At 58.9% G+C, this 19,540-nt stretch overlaps 2 protein-coding genes and 1 pseudogene across 3 annotated transcripts in view; 1 reads left to right on the top strand and 2 right to left on the bottom strand.

Moving 5' to 3' along the window:
* CCNK (cyclin K) overlaps window positions 1–143 on the top strand; it is a 30,772-nt gene extending 30,629 nt beyond the window's left edge. Inside the window, exon 13 of the mRNA XM_011951588.1 lies at window positions 3–143. Within this exon, the coding sequence (XP_011806978.1) occupies window positions 3–143 (141 nt within the window). The remainder of the gene's footprint in view (window positions 1–2) is intronic.
* A 487-nt stretch (window positions 144–630) lies between these two features.
* On the bottom strand, window positions 631–2,127 carry LOC105518478 (annotated as a pseudogene). Its single transcript, XR_001002840.1, has one exon. The product of XR_001002840.1 is annotated as an uncharacterized LOC105518478 (transcript).
* A 1,935-nt stretch (window positions 2,128–4,062) lies between these two features.
* Window positions 4,063–19,540, bottom strand: part of CCDC85C (coiled-coil domain containing 85C) — a gene marked incomplete at its 5' end in the record, with an annotated part of 91,072 nt that continues 75,594 nt past the window's right edge. The window contains 4 exons of the mRNA XM_011951587.1: window positions 4,063–4,584; window positions 5,616–5,714; window positions 6,533–6,628; window positions 11,143–11,250. Coding sequence (XP_011806977.1) covers window positions 4,495–4,584; window positions 5,616–5,714; window positions 6,533–6,628; window positions 11,143–11,250 — 393 coding nt within the window. The remainder of the gene's footprint in view (window positions 4,585–5,615; window positions 5,715–6,532; window positions 6,629–11,142; window positions 11,251–19,540) is intronic.

Raw genomic sequence — 19,540 nt, 5'->3', positions numbered from 1 at the left:
CTCCTCCAGGCTTGGGCCTGCCTCCAGCCAGCTACCCACCTCCTGCCGTCCCCCCTGGAGGACAGCCCCCTGTGCCCCCGCCCATTCCCCCACCTGGCATGCCTCCAGTTGGGGGGCTGGGGCGGGCAGCCTGGATGAGATAACGTGAGCCTTTTTTCCCCCCCTTTGTTTTTTTTTAACAAGTTTTTCTAATCGACTTGCAGAGTAGTTGAAGTGGGTAAGCAGCAGGGTACCTTGTATAATGCGCGACAGTTGCAGTATGGGAAGAATGGACCGGGCCCCTGGGATAAAATCGGGGTGGTCCTCACATCTAGAGGACAGGGACAGCCAGCTTTCAGAGTAGCCTCATCAGCACCCTTGCAGTCTGACTGTGTACACTTGGTTCAGCTAATGTCTGAGAGTCCTGCACTGGGTTACTTTATACTAGTGAAGATGTTAACCAGCCATATTGGCTCAATAAATAGCTTCGGTAAGGAGTTAATTTCCTTCTAGAAATCAGTGCCTACTTTTCCTGGAAACTCAATTTTAAATAGTCAAATTCCATCTGAAGTCAAGCTGTTGTCATTTTCATTCGATGGCGTTCTCTCCCGTGACACCCAGAAGGGGCAGAAGAGCCACAGTTTTGATTTATAGATGTTTGCATCCTTTGTATGAAAATTATTTTGAAGGGGTTGCCTCGTTGGATGGCTTTTTTTTTCCTCCAAGGAGAAGGGGAGAAATGTACTTGGAAAGTAATGTATGTTTACATCTATTTGCAAATTCCTGTACATAGAGATATATTTTTTAAGTGTGAATGTAACAACATACTGTGAATTCCATCTTGGTTACAAATGAGACTCCTTCAGTCAGTTATCCAAATAAAAGCAGTTCTGAAACTATCCTTTTCTTTGTTAATGGGTGGAAGGTAGGGCTCCAGGCCTTCCCAGTCCCTGGGTGATAAAACTTGTAGCAGTGCTCCTTCCGGACCCTGGGTACCGGGAGAGGCCCGGCTGCAGTTCACAGGAGCCAGAGCCAACCCCACTGCCTCCCAAGGCACTCTGGGCGGATCGGCACGTTTGCCTGCCAAGCCAGTCTGCACCCATCCTGTGCCTGCCTTGGTTTCCTTTGGAGGACCTGGTTGAGTTCCAACCAGCTTGAAACTTGTAAGCCTTGCTGCATAGAACACACACAGGAACACAGGCTTGGGTTTGAAACGCTTTCCACTCTGGCCTGCGATGAGACGGAGGCAGCTGGAGGAGCAGCGGCCTCACCATCCACCTTGAGGGGCCAGGGCTGTGTCTGTGGAAGGGGCCCCGACTGAGCCCCCATCTGAGGTGCTTGAGGGGCCTTGGCCCTGTCTCTGCCTGCTGACCCTGCCACCCATGACGGAAACAAGCACTGAGCACCCAGCCAGGAGGCTCACAAAGAGGCCTTTATTTATCTAGCTCAAAGTAGACACTATCACAATCTTGTTACTCCTTTTACTAAAATAGTTCAAATCAATGTTTTTACCACACTATCAAAAAGTTCTATTCTTGTCTCCCCACATCAGAGTGGTTGAATAGAAGGTAGAAACAGGCCGGGAGTCCACAGGCTCCCAGCTCTAAACGGTGCCAGGGCAGGAAGGGGTGGCTCCGGGTCTCACTGTGGCACCTTCTACAGAAAATAAGACGTAGCTGCCGGGCCCGGGGACAGAAACCAGACGTTCCAGTCCATCTCCAAAAAGCAGCACAAATACTTTCCCCCCACGGTATGAAAAATATACACCTCTACCACTCTGCAGTCATGCATTTAGTTTTCTTTAAGAAAAAAAAAAAATCAGTAGTATGTATCTTGTTTCCTCAGGTTTCAAGAAAAAAAAATGAAAGGTCACTTTTTTCTCTTTAAACACTGACGTGTAGCTAGTGACTTGGATAGAAAGGTGCCACCCTACAGAATGTGCTCAGCATGTTCTGAGGCCAGGATGGGCTTGGCCACTGGGCTGGGGCTAAAAAGGAGACCTCCGTCTGTCACAGTGGAAACGGAAGCCGAGTGCCAGTGCCACATCCGGCTTCAAGATCAAGCATCAGAGCCTTCGAAATGGAAAGGGGGCATCTGAAAGGGCACCCCCACTGGGGGCTTTCAGAGCTAAGGCTCCAGAAGGAAGGGAACTGCCACCTGTATTCAGGTACATGGCGTCGCTGCTGCTGGCTTTTAAAATCAGCTATTAGTTTGAGATGTGACTGTCACCAACAGAGTTCTGTCCTAGAAAGCCATCCCAGTGCCGTGTTGGCTCAGGGGGCACCAGCTTTGTGCTGCCTCCGTAACAGGCAGGAGGGTTCTCAAAGCAACATTCCACTGATCCTGGATGCCACTGCAGCATTAAAGACAGGGTCAGTCCCTGTGAGGGGAGAAAGGTGGCTTCAGGGCTGTCCTCTGGGCCTGTTTGCAGGAGATCCGCAGGTACCAGGAGCCCGTACTTATTGCTTATTTCAGTGGTGGCCAAGCCAACCTGACCCAAACATGATGCACACGGGCTCCCAGACTTGGCTCCCACTCAAAATTGACCCACACCCCTTGGGCTACTCTGCGGTTCTTTGGACTCCAAGACCCAGAAGGGCATCTGCCCAGCTGCCCACTCGGGCAAGAATCACTGGGTACCATGAGCAGCAGGTGTTCACCCAACTTCCCGTGTACACCCCTAGTGACCCGGGAGCGTACCACCTGACCGGGTGACACTCCTTCCCAAAGAATCCAGAGAACCTCCTGGCAACACCCACAGCAGGAGCGCCACACCATCCCATCACCAGCACCCACTTACACCCCTGGGGCTAAGATGGGGGGTGTGAGCCTTTCCCCTGAGAGCAAACAGGCAGCGAGAACTGCTCAGGATAGAGCCGCCACCTCCCTCCTCTTGCCTGCAACCCCAGCCTTGGGCCTGTGTGAGACCTGCTGGGTAGGACGACAGCCTCCCTGGGCTCTTCAGGTGGGGTTCTGAGCACCTGCTGGAAGACCAGAGGAGTCTAATGAGGACCTGGTGAGGTCCTGGACTCAAGAGCCAGGGCTGCTTACAGCGGCATGAGCGGATGTGGGCAAGCGGCCTATCCCCGCACTGCGGCTCTGGGATCTCCCCTGTCACGTGCCACACATCACTCACCCCCTCTAGGCCTTATTTTCCTCACACACCAAATTTTCTATTGCACTTTACAGTTTATACATGGTCATTTACACTGAAGATCTCACTTGATCCCCAGAATCCTGTGAGGAGGGCCTTACGCTGCCGATTTTACAGCTGAGAACATGGGCTCAGAGTGAGGAGGCAACTGTGCACCCGCCGCGATGGCAAGGCAGCAGGACCCAGCTCCGGCCGGCCGCCCTCTGGCCTCTCCAGCAGGTCAGCTGTCGGCTGTCGGCTCACACCCCATCAGTGAGGACCCCTACCCTGTGTGTGCTGGATGACCTGAAGCCGTAAGCATGGCTGAAAGGAACCTCAGAGACCTGTTTCCACCAAGATCCCAGAGAGGCTGAGTGAACTGCTAAAGGTCACACCACAAACTAAAGGCAGAACCTGACCAGACCCCCTCCTTCCCAAAAAGAACAGAACTCTCATCTGCAGCCCGGACAGCTGTCCACAGGGACCCGAGATGCAGCCAGGCCCTGGGGGAGGTCACAGCCAACCAGAGCCCCAGCTGTGGCCCAGTGCTGCCCATCAGGAAACTCACATATGGCTCAGCCCAGAAACTCTCCCCAGGCCCTTCCTATGTTACTGGCCTGTCATGTAAACCACAAATAGGGACGTGCCCCAGGCATGGGGCAGGAGGAGCCCAAAAGGGCATAGCCTGGACAGGGTGGCAGGGGGACGTTGCAGAGACTGTGGCGGAGGGGCATGACCTCCAAAAGCAAGGAGCAGCAGGCATTGGGTGGCTGGGTGCGGATCCCCAGGTGTGAGGGCACCCTGAGCTCCAGATATGGGGTCACAGGAGGGGCCCAGGGCAGCCTCCCGCCAGCCACAGACATGGTGAGCGGCCTTGTCCACGTGCCGGGGACCCAGTGCTTGGTGGGCCAGGCCACGGCACGTGGGCAAGAAGTGGTACCACCTGTGTCAAGACCCAGGTAGCGGTGCTGTCCGTCCAGTGTGGGTGGCAGCCGGGGATAGAGGGTCTGATGAGTGGCCCCTCCATCCCAGGCGAGACACAGGAGCCTGGACAGTCCCCAGGCTGGATCTCAGAAGCAGCCTCCTGCTCATGGGGCTCAGGGCTCAGGGCCCAGAGAGGGAACGAGGCATCCGGGCCGCTGTGCTGCAGGAACGGCCGCGGCGTCTCCTTCCCAGGTTGCTGGTGTGTGAGGCGGGAGATGGCGGCTTGGGCCAGTGCATCGGACCCGTGGCAGCTGGGCCAGGGCAGGCAGCGTCCTATGTACAGTTCACCACAGAGAGAGAAGACAAGGGCTGGGCTGGAGGTCCTGCCCGCATCTGGGGCCTGAAACTCCCCCTGGGGACTCCCAGCAGGGCCAGTCCACGTCCACAGAAGAGTGGCCCTACAAAGGCCCCTTGAACTGGTTCCCAGACAGGTGCTGCCGTATGGAGGGCTTGGAGCTGGCTGCATCTCCCAGCTTTCTCCAGACCACCTGTGGAGAGGAGAGAGCTGTGAGTGGTGGCCTCACCCGCGTCCACCTGCCAGCTGTGTGCGTCCGCCACCTCATCACAGCAGAATCACCCACGTCCTCGGAGCCATGGGGCCAGGAGGGACGCGGAGGCCACTGCAGGCCCAGAGACACCCACACCAGGTCTTCGCATGCCCGCTATCGGGCCTGAGCAGGTCATTGCTGGGGTGTGGCTCAGCCTTGCAGCTGTCCAGTGGGGTCCATGAGCCCCACTAGGTGATGCGGGGGAGGGGCTGCACAGTCCAGAGCCCCTTGCCCCCCTTGAAGCCCTGGGTTCAGACCCTATGAAACTCCCTCCCCGATGGCTCCTGCAAGCACCCAGGGAGACCACTGATGGTGCCCAGCTGGGTCGGGCACGGGGCTCTCCTGGGCGGCCCTAGCCTGGCGGACTGAAGGCTTCCACCTGGACCTCCTGCTCTGAGCACCACCTGCTCAGAGCTAAGCAACAGGTTTTCTGAGCTCCATCTGCTCTGAGCTCCAGCTTGCTCAGAGCTCCAGTCGCTCTGAGCTTCATGCTGCTCTGAGCACCACCTGCTCAGAGCTAAGCAACAGGTTTTCTGAGCTCCATCTGCTCTGAGCTCCAGCTTGCTCAGAGCTCCAGTCGCTCTGAGCTTCATGCTGCTCTGAGCACCACCTGCCCAGCCAGCAGCCACGGGGGGCAACAGCAAGCTGGGAGGCCCACGGGCCAGCACCCACGGAACACCTGGGGTGAACAAACCAATCCCAGGGGGTGGGGGGCTGAGGCTCTGTCCAGAACCCCTCATGGGGGGGGCAGATCTGCAGACACCAGGGGCGCTCTGGGAAAGGCAGGGGGCAGTGAGGTGATGACCAGCCGGGGCTCTCAGTGCCTCCGAGGCCTCCCCTCAGCCATCCAAGGCCACTCAGCTGAGCATTCGAGAAATGGAGTCCCACATGGGGAAGCATATGGCCATGCTGGGTGGCCCTGGTCGCACTCCCAGTGCCAAGCCTCTGCCCCCCACCCCTGGAAGCCTCACGTTGCACATCTCGCGAACGATGGCCTTCTCCTTCTCACTCAGGTCCTCCTCGCAGCTGTCCTGGAGCTGCCGGTCCAGATTCTCATGTACCTCCAGGACCTGAAGGGAACGGGTCTTGGAGTCAGGGGCAGAGGCCACTGGCAGACCTCAGGCAAGTCAGCTGGCCCCTGAGCCTCAGCCTCCCCTGCTGCACACCAAAGCTGAGGACCCTGAGCTGCTGGGCCCCTGGTGACAAGCGTGGAAAAAACAGGGGTAGGTCATCTTCTCACCCTGCTGACACTGTGGATGCCCTACAAGGGAAGCCCCTACAAGGGAAGCAGCTGATGGCTGGGCCATCTGGGAGGAAGTAGACAGGCTGGGCAGGGAAGACCCTCAGGTGGACTCACTACACCCAGGGCCCGCTGGAGATGAGCGGGCACTCGCCACGTGGAGGGGGTGTGAGTAGGCATGGGCATGTCCATGCACGCATGTGGGATGTCATGGGGCACGTACGTAGGAGGAAGCAGGGCATGGGAGTGGGGACTGTGCTTAGGTGTGCACAGCCTGGAGAAACCAGAGCCCATTGGACTCACCCGTCTGCACCTGCAGAGGCTGGGCCTGGCAGACCTGAGGTTATTTCTAGCCCTACTCCTGCCCCTATCGTTCTGGCCTTAGTAGGGTGCCTGCCCGCCCCAACCCCAGGCCTCAGTCTTGCTAGCTGCAGTGGCTCAAGGATGGCAGACAGGCGACACACTTATGACTGCCACTTCTGAGTTCTGCCCTCACGGTGCTCCAGGCAGCCATGGCCACCCAGCCACCCACACACAGATGAAACCCCCCACCCCTGCCACTTGGATGCCCCCAGGTGCAAAGGTCCCACAGTCTTGCGGCGCACCCAGCGTCCGGGGGCTTCTGAGGGAGCGGGTAGTGGCCCTTACCTTCATGGCGTGCACAACAGCCTCAGGCTTCTGTCCTGCAGGGCTGTAGCCAGTAGAGGGGGGCGAGGGCAGCTCAGGTGCGGGGCAGGCCAGGCCCTGGGGGAGGCAATGACACATCTCAGCTCACCCAGGCTGGCTCCCATGTGGTGGCCACAGGAATGACCGGTGGCTCAGAGAAGTCCCCGATTCTGAGAGGTCAGGGCCCAGGCAGGAGGAAAAAGGCACCGGGGTGAGGCAGAGGAGGCAGGTGTGAGGACGGAGACCCAAGGAGCGCGCAGCCCCGTCTGGCCGGTCCCGCCCGTCAGGTCTTCTGCAGAAGACCTTGGGGAGAGGACCCAGCCTCTGTCAGAAGCTGCGTGTCTACCCAGGGGCCGGTGGTCCCACCGCCAGCTTCCTGCCTCTAAGGGTCCATGTGGCTGGGAAGGCAGGCGCAGGGCTTCTTCTCAGGGTGCAGTGGGGACCACGGGGCCCAACAGGAACCAGGAGTTCACAAGATGCTGGGAGAGCTTGGGAGGAACTTACAAGTGCCCAACGCCAGACAGAAAACATGCAGTGGTGCCCTGTGGGCCCTGGAAGCCCTGGGGTTTTGAGGATGTCTTCGGGGCTCCCCACTCTGGCAATCCTTGGGCCAACCCTGAAAGCTGAGTCTGCTGCCCTCTCTGTAAATGGGGCTCTGATGACGCCTCCCCATGGCCTGGCAGGCTCAGGGAGCTGGGCTGGAATCCCACCCACCCAGGCCCGCATCATGGGGCCACCTAACACTGCAGGGCTGGGCTCTGCGACCTCAGGGCCCGGAAGCCCCTGCAGGCCTGGCAGCCAAACCCTGGTGCCCTCCCCGCCCGCCCCGGCCTGTACCTGCTCCCAGGGCCTTGCAGGTTGACCGGCTCCTGCCTCCGCACGGAGACCAGGCCCCACCTCTGAGGCTAGGGGGCCTTGGGAGCAGCTACCTCCAGAGGCCCCCCGAGCCCTGGGGTCTAGGAAAGTGTCATTGAGGTGGGGCCCAACCCACGCTGAGCCTGTTTCCTCGTCTGGACAACAGAAAGGATCCTCTGCCCAGGGTGTGTGCAGACCTCTAACTCCAGCCCAGGCTGTCGGATCTCTGTAGTGTAGGGAACCCAACAGGGACGCCAGGATTCCCCCTGGGGCAGCGCAAGGGGGCGCCCCGACCTGAGGCAAAAGGCGGCACTCACCACGCCGGACAGCAGGGGGCGCCAGTCGCACACGCACAGCCCTGGGAGACCTGGGCACCTACACCTTCCTGCACCTTCCGCTGCAGAACAGAGTCCATGTGCCAGCTGGCCCCTGGCACCTCTGGCCTCATGTCCCCATCTGCACGAGGCCCCTGGGCTGCCTGTCCTGTTACAGCCCCCAGCTCCAGGGGGCCGGGATTTGGGAAGCCAGGAGCATGGGAGTGGGCTGTGCAAGCCGCCCCTCTCCTGCCCACCTCACTGGGCAGTGGTGGGTGCCAGTGAGGGCGTGGCCTGGGATCCTGAAAGTGACACCAGGACTAGACAAAATCCTAGTGTTACCTCCAGGGCATTCCCGGGGTGCAGGGGCCCCCAACTGCACTAGAACTCAACCCCCTCTGGCCACACACACCTCCCACTGATTAGGTACCCACTTAGGGTGGACGGGCCCACTGAGTCCTTGCCACACTGCTCCTGGCAGGTACTATCTTTTTACATGTCCATACATGCCCACTTTTTTTTTTTTTTTTTTTTTTGAGGCAGGATCTCACTCTTTCGCCCAGGGTGAAGTACAGTGGCACCATCTCAGCTCACCGCAGCCTCGACCTCCCAGGCTCAAGCAATCCTCCCATCCCAGCTTCCAGAGTAGCTGGGACTACAGGTGCACACCACCATGCTCAGCTTTTTTTTTTTTTTTTTTTTTTTTTTTTTGGGTACAGACAGGGTTTCATCATGTGGCCCAGGCTGGTCTTGAACTCCTGGACTCAAGCAATCCTCCTGTCTTGGTCTCCCAAAGCGATAGGATTATAGGCGTGAGCCACTGAGCCTGGCCTACATGCCCACTTTACAGACAAGGAGCGTGAGGCTAACAAAATGGCTTGCCCAAGACCAAACAGCTTATAAACAATGGGACTGGGCCTTGATCTCAAGTCTGTGGGACTCCTGAGCTGGTGCCCAAAGTGAGGATACTAATGTGCACCAGAGAGAACTGAAAATAGACATCCACAAAATACCTGTCGCCAAACGCTCAGGGCAACACCATTCATGTGAGCCCAAACGGGGAAACGATCCAAATGTGCAGCAACAAATGAAGGAACTATGTGTTCTACCCACACCACAGAATCGTATTCAGCCATGAAAAGCAATGAAGACTAACACGGGGTACCTGTGGTTGGACCCTGAGAACAAGATTCGGAGTGAAAGAAGCCAGACACAAAAGGCCATACGTCATGTGATTCCATTTATACGAAATATCCAGAATAGGCAAATCCATGGAGATAGAAAACACCAACCAATCGGTGGTTGCCGGTGGCTGGGAGGAAGGGGAATGGGAGTGATGGCTGATGGGTACTGGGTGCCTTTCTGGGGTGATGAAAATGTTCTATTGTGATGATGGCATAACTCTGTGAGTGTCCTCCCTCAGGAGGCTGATGGTATACACCACCTCCCACCCTCCGCTGGGGGCCAGCCCTGGGCACCTGCCCTGACAGCCAGCGGGTGGAGGGTACAGGCAGCAGAGGGCAGAGAGGGGGTGCCCACCCCAGAGAGTTACCTGCTTTACCCAAGGACGTTCCAGCATGCCCTCACTGTGCCCATGACCCACAGGTAGCCTTAAAGGAGACTTGCCTGGGTCTGGAAGGGCCTGCGTCCCAGGCAGTGTCTGAGCCCGGAGACAGCCCTCCCCAGATAACCGCCTCTCTCTCCCCGGGGGTCCAAGGGCCGGACATGGGCTCTCCAGGACCCAGCAAGGGCCCACTGCCCTGTGAAAACTTACTTCACCAGGCCTAGCCCCTGGGCCTCTGGCCCTGGCCCCTCCGCAGCAGGCACTTCTCCAGGCTTCATGGTGGCCCCTCCTACGAGACACCTTGACCCCTTAACACCCACTCCTGGGGGCCTGCCCACCAACCAGCCCCGATCCTGCCCCCTGCACCTCAGTTTATCACCCGGCCTCCCGGCCTCATGGAGGAACGACCCCTGCACAACCCCCACACTGGCCCCTGACCTCTAGGCACACACAGGCACCAGTACGCACTCACCATGGGGCCCTGGCCATCCTCCCCATCCCTATGAGCCTCACTTCCTCCTCTCCAAAGTAGGGGACACCCCCTGGTGCACAGGGCGGTCTAGAGGGAAAAAGGAGGCAAGGAGAACGAAACCCCTCCCAAGGTTGCCTCCTCCAGGAAGCCTTCCTGAACATTCCCGAACTCTGACAGCATTTTATTCACACTGTCAGGCCTTGAGGTTCAACCCATGCCCGGGGTGTGCTCTCCAGAGGCCTGCAGGGAAACAGCGTCTGGTGGGCGTGGTGAATGTCAGAGCTGTGCTTGCACAGCACTTCCCAACCTGCAGGCCACTCGAAGGACTTCAGGACACAGCACTGAGCAACTGCTAGCTGCTATTACTCCCTCCCATGATCTGAATGGATGAGCGGCACAGGGCATGAAGGCTAAGGAGCCAGCCCCGAGGGGGCATCCCTTGGCTTTTCAGAACCCTCCACCAAGAAACAGAGCCTCGTTCAGCTGAGGGACCCCTGGATAAATGCTTGGAATATCGGCCATCGGCGGGCTTTGCTGCCTGCATGGGCTCTACAGCTGCATTCCTGGAGAAGGTGGAAGGGCCGCAAAACAGAAATCGCAGAGCCAGCAGCCAGCACTGAGGCCCAGCCAGCTCTGCGGGGGGTCCTGGGGTCAGCCTTGAGGGCGAGGGGTGAAGGGGAGAACAGGAAGGGGCACAGCTGCTATGAGTGCACCCGCTGCCCAAGAAGCACCTCCATACATGGCTCTGCAGTTGCCGCAAGGAGAACAGCCAGTGCTTCCTAAGCATCAGCTACGCACCCGCCAGGGCTCCCCCAGGTGTTAAGCCCCACAACAAGGCGAGGCTGCCAATGCTAGGAGGGCAAGTGGGCCTGGACTCCTGTGGCTCCCCACTGCCATCCCATCTATCTACAGGGCACATCCCTGAGCTAGGGTCCACTTCCCGGGAGCCAGCTCCAAGTCACCTGCCCCATTCCCTCCAGGCCAGGTCAGCCAGGTAGGGGCAGAGGATACCCCTGGAGGCATCCGGTTGGTCATTTCAGTGCAGAATCCACACACCTGAGCCCCACACTCCAGGGCTGGCTGGGCACCCTCTCCCCACTGTGGCCAAGGAGTGGCGCAGGCTAATGAACTGCTCAGAGGGACAGCAGCTGGGCACGGGCAGCCCTGCACATGTGCCTCTGGACACTGCTCTGCACCTCCAGCAGCATCACCCCACCTGGGGCTCCGCCTCTAACTGCCACACTGGATGGGACACAGGGACACAGGGCCTAGGGCTGGGGCTGAACTCGGACACCCAGATCCTTGTGCCCCCCGCGCAGGTCACTGGCCCGCCTGAGCCTCAGCCCCTCATCCAGAACATGTGGGCTTCTTTGGGGCACACACTCACGTTCTGCAGGGAGTCCTGGTAGGAGGGCGGCAGGGACGCAAGCTGCGACTCTGAATGGTAGGGCGAGAAGCCTTTCCGCAGCGCGCGGAGCTCTCCGGAGCCTGCCTGCTGCAGGGGGGAGAGAGAGAGGGGTTAGACGGAGGGCCAGGCTGAGGAGGCCAAGGGCCCCGGGCGTGGCTCCTCACAGCCGCAGGGTCTGCTCAAAGGCATGGCCTCAGAGGACCCCTCCACCCTCCCCTCCACACCCCTTATCCATCCCCCAAGCCAGGATCAATCGATCTTCACTCTCCCCAACTCAGACGTCAGCTGAGTTGACTCTCCAATGTGGGCTTCGTAAACGTTTGTTGGATGGCTGAATAAACAGAATGAATGAATGAAGGAGAGCCAGCGAGAGTGAGTGAGGAGGGAGCGTCTCTCCCACCCCGCGACCCACCCTGGCTCCTCCGCTCCAACATCCTGCCCTTGGGTCCCTGCACAGACGGCACCGCTCAGAGGGCCTGGGACAGCCATTGGCAGCACACGGGGCCACATCCACAGGCAAGGCCTCCCACCTCCCACGGGTTCAGGACTCTAGGGATGCTCTGCCCAGGCTGCCTCCGCCATCGGACGGACAGGGAGCTCCTAAAGCAGGTCCTGGATGCTGCCTCTGAATCCCTGAGAACTCGTGTAAGGGGCTGTAACTGATGCCCTGCGCACAGGAGGGAGGGAGGAAGGCAGGCTTGGCCTTAGGCCCTTTGCTTAAGAGCGAAGCAAACACCCCAACCCCCAGAAGTTGGGGCTGGGACCAGGAGCCAGAATGAATCCACGGATCCCATAAATGTCTCAGTTTGTGAAGGTCAGTCCCACAGTGACCCTCCCGTGGCCCAGCCCAGCAGAAGGCACGGCCTTTCTTTCTGTATCACTAAGGGGTTTTGGGTGTTTCTGGCCCAAACACCCTTTTCTACTTCAAAGGAACTGAGAGAAAGCGGCTGGGCAGATAAGACACTGCGGAATGTGCCATAAATCAGCAGGCTGTTGAGTCAACCCAAACAAACTGCAGAGGAGAAGAGACAGAGGCGGCCCAGGCTGGGGCTGGGCTGGGGCAGGGGCAAAGAGGGCAGGACAGGCCGCAGCCATGTCTGGGGTCCCAGTTCCACGCACCAGCCCCTCGGCCTGGCTGTGAAAGATCCCCCACACACCCTGCTTGCCTCCCTCAAAAGCTGGACCTGGCTCCGCACTTCTCACAAGCCCCAGCCTCACTGAGGCCCAGCTCTGTGTTCTCCCAGCCCCTTCAGAGCCCTGACGAGGCCCCCCACAGGGGCTGGGAGGTCTCAAGAGCATGGCTCAAGGGCCAGCAAACAGCGAGGCGGGTGAGGAGGGGAGTGGAGGCTTTATTACCTGCTCCCACAGAGGCCCGCAGAATCATGACCGGAAAGCAGGGATCCGGGCAGTGACTCCCCTCATTAAGTAGCCCACACCCACCAGACGCTGGTCAGCCAGGGCAGCCGGGCACTGGAGGCTGGAGGCTGCTTCCTGGGCCTCGGGGGGACCTGGGTGTGGCCAAAGGTTGGGGAGGGGCATAAAGGAGAGAGAGAAGTGGGAACCAACCTTCCTGCAGGGCCCCCAAAGCGTGGTGGGTTTTAGATAACCCTGGTGAACATCGCAAATAGGTCTCGGCACGGGGACCTTGGGTACAGCCCTGAACCATCAAATGGGACTGCCGTGTCCCGACCACGGCATTACCCCTGGCTGACCCTGCCCAGGTTAACCAGAGGCACTCACAGTCCCCAGCTGGGGGTCAGATCAAGGAAAGCCCCCACCCACCCACCCACCAGGTACCAAAAAGAGGAAGAGGCTACAGCCCCCACCCCTAGGCCCAGCACTTACTCACCCTCCCCCAACCATGAGTGACACCCCTCCCCCCACCCTATCGGGGCTACCCATGCCTCCCTGGGTCACCTCTCCTGAGAGACGTACCCCTAGCTCCACTGAAGGGGAAAGTTCCAAACCACCTGATTTTCTCGGCCAGGACTCTACAACAGTAAGAGAGTTACAAGATCTTCTCCAATGGAGAATGCATTCTAAGCCAGCACACACTCTGAACGCGTGCACGCGCGCACACACACAGTCTGACTACTGGGCCACACAGCCAGGAAGGGTACACCTGGCATTGGAACCGCTACCCTCCCCTCCAGCGGGCCCTGCCCTGCCCAGCTTGTTTTGACTCGGGCGTCCCTTCCTCCCCATCCTCTCTGGCCCTCGACCAAATGGGCTCCCACGTGCTGTTACTGAAAACTCAGTTTGTGCTGCCATCCCCTCCCCTCCCCCAGATAATTTCCCTAAGAGGAGGTGTGTGCGTGAGCTTTGAGGGAGGTTTTTAATTAGCTGCACGCAATTCCCACCCTTGCCTTCGGTGAGCCTCTATAAACATTTGCATGTCCATAGAACTTTATTAGCAAGCCACAAAGCACAATCTCTCATTAAGGGGCAATGTGACTAATGACGCATCAAATGAGTAACCATTATTGCACTTAAATCCAAATTAAAAATCCTGCTATGAGACAGGTCGTCCCTTTGCAGAATGAGATTCCCTAGGATTTCACCGAGGAGGGGAAACAGGAGCTGAAATCACCTGCTGGGCTTGGTCTGCACAGAGAAGAGCTCACAGCTAAGGAAGGTGCTGGCCCTTCCTGGGGGGTGGGGGGGTCCACTACGCTCCCCAGAAACACCCGCCTGCCCAGTCTCCCTCGGGTGGCTCCCTCAGGACCCAGGGAGAAGGGATCTTACACACAGAGCTGCCAGCTCAGAGCTGAAACAAGATTTCCCGAGTCCTTAACATGGTGGCCCCTTCCACTCTGGCCAGGCCCAATGCCCATCACCCACTTCTAGGGCTTCCAGAAGGCAGCACGAGGGTCCTAGACTAGGGAGGAAGACCCAGGCGGTGGCAGGGCCCCTTTCCCACTGAGGACTGCAGTTCAGGACACCCCCAGCCTATATCCCGGGCCTTCACTGCAACCCTGCCTGACTTGGAGCCCAGTAGGGACTCGCCAGGTGAACTCCAGTTGTTCCCCGGCCCTCTCTGGGCCTCTGCAATGCAGCCCAGCCTCATCCCCGGCAGCGGGCTGTGGGGGAACTCCATCCTTCACCTTCCTGACTTCCCAGGAATTCCTGCCTGCAAAGCTGCAGGGGGCCTATGTGAGGCCACCCTAGGGTCACCCCTAGGGAGCATTGTCAGAGGGGGTGCTGAACAGAAAGAGGATGAGACCTAGAGCCCACCCACTCCAGCCTGCCCACCTGAGGCTGCCTGTTTGGGAAGGGTGGGTGGGGTGGCTGCGGGTAGGAAGCTCCTTCCTGGGCTGTGCTCAGGGGAGCTGCTCTCACCCTGCTTCCTGCTCCCAAAGAGCTTTTGGGCCCTCAAATGTGCCTTCTGCTGCATCGCGTATGTGTCTATGAGGCACAAACAGAGCACCTCCAGTGTGCCAGGCACAGTTCTGTGCCCCATCAGGGAGGCAAGAGCTAAAGGGGAGTGAGGGCTGGGGGTGGGGGTAGAGGCAGGTGCTGAAGAGGGGGTGCCCTCTGTCCCGACCTGGCCAGCCTGCCCTAGTGACCACTTGGACCACCAGACTCAGGGCCCCAGGCGGATTCATACGGAATGCCCTGGGAAGGAGTCCCCTTAGAGGGCCACCTGGTACGACTCTGGACCGGTGTCTTAGTGCTCGGTGCAGGGACGGGTGGGCGCCTGCGAGGCTCCTCCTTCCTCAGCACCCTCCAGGATGCCCGACAGGTGAGCATGGGCACCGTGTGGCACAGCACGGTGTGCCACCCTTGGCACCGTGTGGCACAGCACAGCTTGGCTCGGCTGGACAGCCAGGTGCGGCCAGGGTCCAGGACCACAGTGGACAACAACGCAGCCACGCCCCCTCCCCCTCCCAAATTTAGGTCATGCCAATGACTGTGTCTGACTTAGGAGACACTGCGGGGCTCAGGGAGAGGACCCCAACACAGGCCTCCCCAGCCCAGACTCTCCTGGGTCAGCTGCCCTCCTGCTTCTGGCCTACGGGGGCTCCAGGCGATCTGTCACAAGAGGCCAGTTTTACCCAGCTGAAAAGCTTGAAGGTGCCGTCTGCAGGGAGGGGCCTATGTCCACCCTCAGAGTAATGGGAACCTGGGCAGGAAAACGCCACAGGAGCCCAGGCCCCGTGCAGCTCCTGCAGGTGCCACCAACGCCTCTGCCCTGAGCTTGTGCTGAGATGGTCTCCAGATCCCCGTGGTCACTGCGCAGTCCCCAGGCTGGGACGGAGTCCAGGTTGGAGGACAGGAAGCTGGAGAGAGCTCCTTCCAGTTCACATTTCCCGCCAATCCCACTCCCACAGATGAGCCACCATCCCAGGGGCTACGGAGGAGAGAGGTGAGACCCGGGGGCAAGGCCAGAGCCTAGTGACCACCCCATCCCCAAGACCTGGTGACCTCCCTCCAGGAAGAGGAAGCACTGTGGGAGCTCCCAGGGTTGGTCAGTGACGCGTCATCCATGGTCTGGGTGCTGAATAATAAACCCAGGGCCTGAGCGGCCTGTCAGGCTGACACCTCCACCCAGGAAGTGCTGGAAGACGGTGCACCGTCAGCTGGCTGGGCTGGGGGACCCACCTGGAAGCAGAGACTCGAATGCATGACTTGGGGAGACCATTCTCCCACCAGGGGCCCCAGCAGCTCCAGGGGCAGCTGGGGCCACAGACTAGCCTGGACTCCACTGTCCTGCTCCAGACTAAAGCCCACCGAGATTCAGCTGCCATCCGTCTCGGAGGATCCTCAGAGGGAGAACACAGAGAAAGCGGGGAGGATGCAGAAAAGGGCAGGGGACAGGGCTTGCAGCGCAGCGCAGTAGCCGCCGCAGAAGACAGGCCCTAACCTGACCCCACGGGAACCACATCAGAGTTGTTCCCACGAGAGCAAGCGGGTTTGTGTCCACAAGTCAGTCAGCCATGCTGTGGGCAGCTCTGGAAGGGGTGCAAACTTGGCACTGTGGAATGACATTGTTAGCTGACCGTCTGTCTGCGTGGCTGGACAGGTGTGGTTCACCTCCCAGGCCAAGCCCAGGGCTGGCACACAGTTGGTCACTGGTTCTCAAATGGGGGGGACTCTGCCCCTAGAGGACAACTTGCAGTGTCTCCAGATACTTTTTAGTGTCGGCTTGGACATGGGGTGGAAGAGCCCGGAGGGTCATGCAGGGCAGGTATTCTGGGGCGGGCAGTCTCAGGACGGGGGGAAGGGGGCAGAGATGAGACCATGTGGAGGCCTGAGAGCCGGCAGGAGAATGGCCGGTGCCTAAAGGGCCTGGCTCCACAGGTCTCGAGGCTGGGCACAGGTGGGAGCTCAGTTCACCCAGCAGCTCCCCAGTCCCAGGCCCTGTCCAGCAGGGATCTGGCTGCAGCCCAGGGCGCCTGGCATAGTGACTCATGCTGGCCCTCAGAACTGGGCAACCCACGCAGAGCCCTCAGCCCAGTACCCACCCAGCTCAGCAGCCCTGAAGACTTCCCTCAAGGACCTAGGCAGCTTCCCACCAGGAGCCACAGCTGGGTGGGCATGTGGGCCCTGGCCTCGTCTCCAGTAACTCACGTAGACTTGCAAGCCTCTCCTCCCTCCATGCACTGCAGGTGTCTCGCTTCAAAGCGGGGATTAGCACCAGACCTGCCGCCCTCCAGAGGCGGGAGGATCCCAGGCGCCTGGGCAAGGTGCATGACAAGGGGCTCGCACCATGGAGAGCCCTCAGGAGGCAGTCGCTGCATGACTCTCTTGCTATTATTTTGCAAAGCTGGAAGTTTTGCCAGTAATGCCACCTCGAAGAGAGGGCAGATCCCAAGAAGACTCCAAAGGTAGGGCCAGCACAGCCTGGGAAGGAAATGCTCCCAGGAAAGAACGGGAGGGTGCTGGGGACTGGGGGACAGAGCACACAGCAGCGCACAGCACTCAAAGCAGCCTCCCAACCCCCACAAACACCACTGCAAACACGCCTCCCACCAGGCAGCTCTACCTGAAGCCAGCTTCTCGGGCGGCCATAGGGGCGGGGCAGCTAGAAGGAAGGAGAACAGTGTCACCCAGTAAATGCCAACCATGTCCGTCACTCTGCCCAGTGCCTTCCCTGGACACCTATCAGCCCAAAGCCACCAGGACCTCAGCTGAGCCATAGTGGTTTTCTCACACCGAAGGCCAGGGCTGGGGCTCACCAAGGCAACTCCAGGAGCTCCATGTCTTCAGAAACTCCAGATTCACAAGGACTCACTGAGTACCTGCCATGTGCCCAGCCCTGGGTCCCTAGGAGCGCCCACCACCCCCCAGAGCCCACCCCAAAACTCACACCAGGGTGAAGCCACCCCAAGTGCCCTGCTACCCTCCCAGGGAAAAGCAACCGTTTGAGAGGCTCTGGGATGGGGTGCCCCAGCCTAGAGGCACCCCAAGATCCCAGCAGCTCAGAGAGGCCAGGCGGGGGATGCACGCCCTATCTGGCCCCTGTTCTAGCCTCAAGGTGAAGATGGCCTGCAAGGTCGCCCACAGGAGCTACACAGTCACACCAACTGGATTTACTTTCTTTTTCTGCTTTCATTTTGAGAGAACTCATTTGTAGGGGAAAACAACACACACTGGGGCGTGTTAGGGGGGCAGGGGGAGGGAAAGCACAGGAAGAATAGCTAATGCATGCTGGGCTTAATACCTAGGCCATGGGTTGATCTGTGCAGCAAACCACCATGGCACACGTTTACTTATGTAACAAACCTCCGTGTCCCGCACGTGTACACCAGAACTTACAATAAAAATTGATAGGAAAAAAAGGAAAAAAAAAAACAAAGGGGCTGCCACTTCAGCTGGGGGTCCAGAGACATCTTCCCAATCTGCACTCAGATCAGGCGGCAGAGATGAAGGGTGTGGCCATGTGTGGCTGATGTCACTTACCTGTGGCTGGCACTGCTCTTCCCCTGGTCCCCATGTCATTTCACACCCGAAATCCCGTTTTTCAGACTCAGGTGTATGCACCATTCAGGGCCATTTGGCCTGTGACTGATGAGGTAACACGCAGACCAGGTCTTGTCCACCACAATGACCATCCCTCCCTTCCCAGGTCCCTCTGCAGGCCCCTTACTTGTTCTAGTGAGGTAAGTGAGGGACAGGCCTATGGGAGGCTTTGAGTTGTGTAGTTTTTTTTGTTTCTTTCTTTGTTTGTTTGAGATGGAGTCTCATTCTGTCACCCAGGCCGGAGTGCAGTGCTGCAATCTCGGCTCACTGCAACCTCTGCCTCCAGGTTTCAAGTAATTCTCCTGCCTCAGCTTCCCAAAGAGCTGGGATTACAGGCGCCGGCCACTACACCGGCTAATTTTTGTATTTTTTTAGTAGAGACGAGGTTTCACCATGTTTGCCAGGCTGGTCTCAAACTCCTGATCTCAGATGATCTGCCTGCCTTGGCCTCCCAAAGCGCTGGGATTACAGGCGTGAGCCACTGCGCCCAGCTGAGGGGTGCAGATTTGCAAAACCTAAATCCTACCTTGGCTGAGTAAGCCAGAGCAGCTCCTCAACCTTCCAGGCCTCTGTTTGTCTGCACAAAAACTGGCGTCAGGCAGAGGCTGGCAGAGGCTACGGCTGGCCCACGATGGACAGGAAAGATCACGGTGGTTAACCCGCCACCCTTACCACTGACCACCCGACTCCCAGCCCTTTCCACAGTTTGCCTTTTCATTCTCTGAACAATGTATGTGTCAGACACCATTAGTGTCCCCATTGTGCAGAGGGGGAAACTGAGGTGCAGAGAGGTTAAGTGACCTGTCCAGTGCCACTCTGCTGGCAGGTGGCACCAGTGAGACTTGAACCAGGCCCTCTGGCACTGGCATCCTGCACTTGGCCTGTCAGCCCTGGTGACTCTCCCCCAGCATCTGGCTCATGGTGGACACTCCTTACACTGCTGGTTCTAGGGCACGGAGGTGGAATTTCCCGTCTGCATTCTGCCCACGTTGCGAGACCGACCATCTGTTCATTGGCTGGAAGGCTGGAAACGGGGGTTTCCTCTCTGGGCAATGTACAGGCTGGACTGACTCTGAGGTTCGACTAAGGAAGCGTTTAATGTCCTCCAGACCCAAAAACTATACTGCCTATAACAGAGGTGACGGGGCAAGGCAGCCAACCCAAGACACCAAACACGCAGAGCAGGGAAGGGCTCGGAGCCTGCTACCAAGGCACGGACACGCTGACCAACAGATAAGCCCACGTGGACCACCGCGAGGCCAGCATCTCCGGCGGAACCCGGGCTCTGGACAGCCCATCCTCCTCGGGCCACAGAACTGAAGCGCTGGCCGTGGGTTGAGACAGTAGCAGATTGATCCCCTCGCCCCCCGCCTGGATGGGCTCAGAGCTCAAAGGACAAAGAGCAATGGTTCCC

This window comes from Colobus angolensis, unplaced genomic scaffold (genome assembly GCF_000951035.1).
Source record: "Colobus angolensis palliatus isolate OR3802 unplaced genomic scaffold, Cang.pa_1.0 Scaffold32, whole genome shotgun sequence".
Classification (NCBI taxonomy): domain Eukaryota; kingdom Metazoa; phylum Chordata; class Mammalia; order Primates; family Cercopithecidae; genus Colobus; species Colobus angolensis.
Note: the sequence above shows the minus strand (reverse complement) of the source record. Positions and strands in the feature narration are given on the sequence as shown.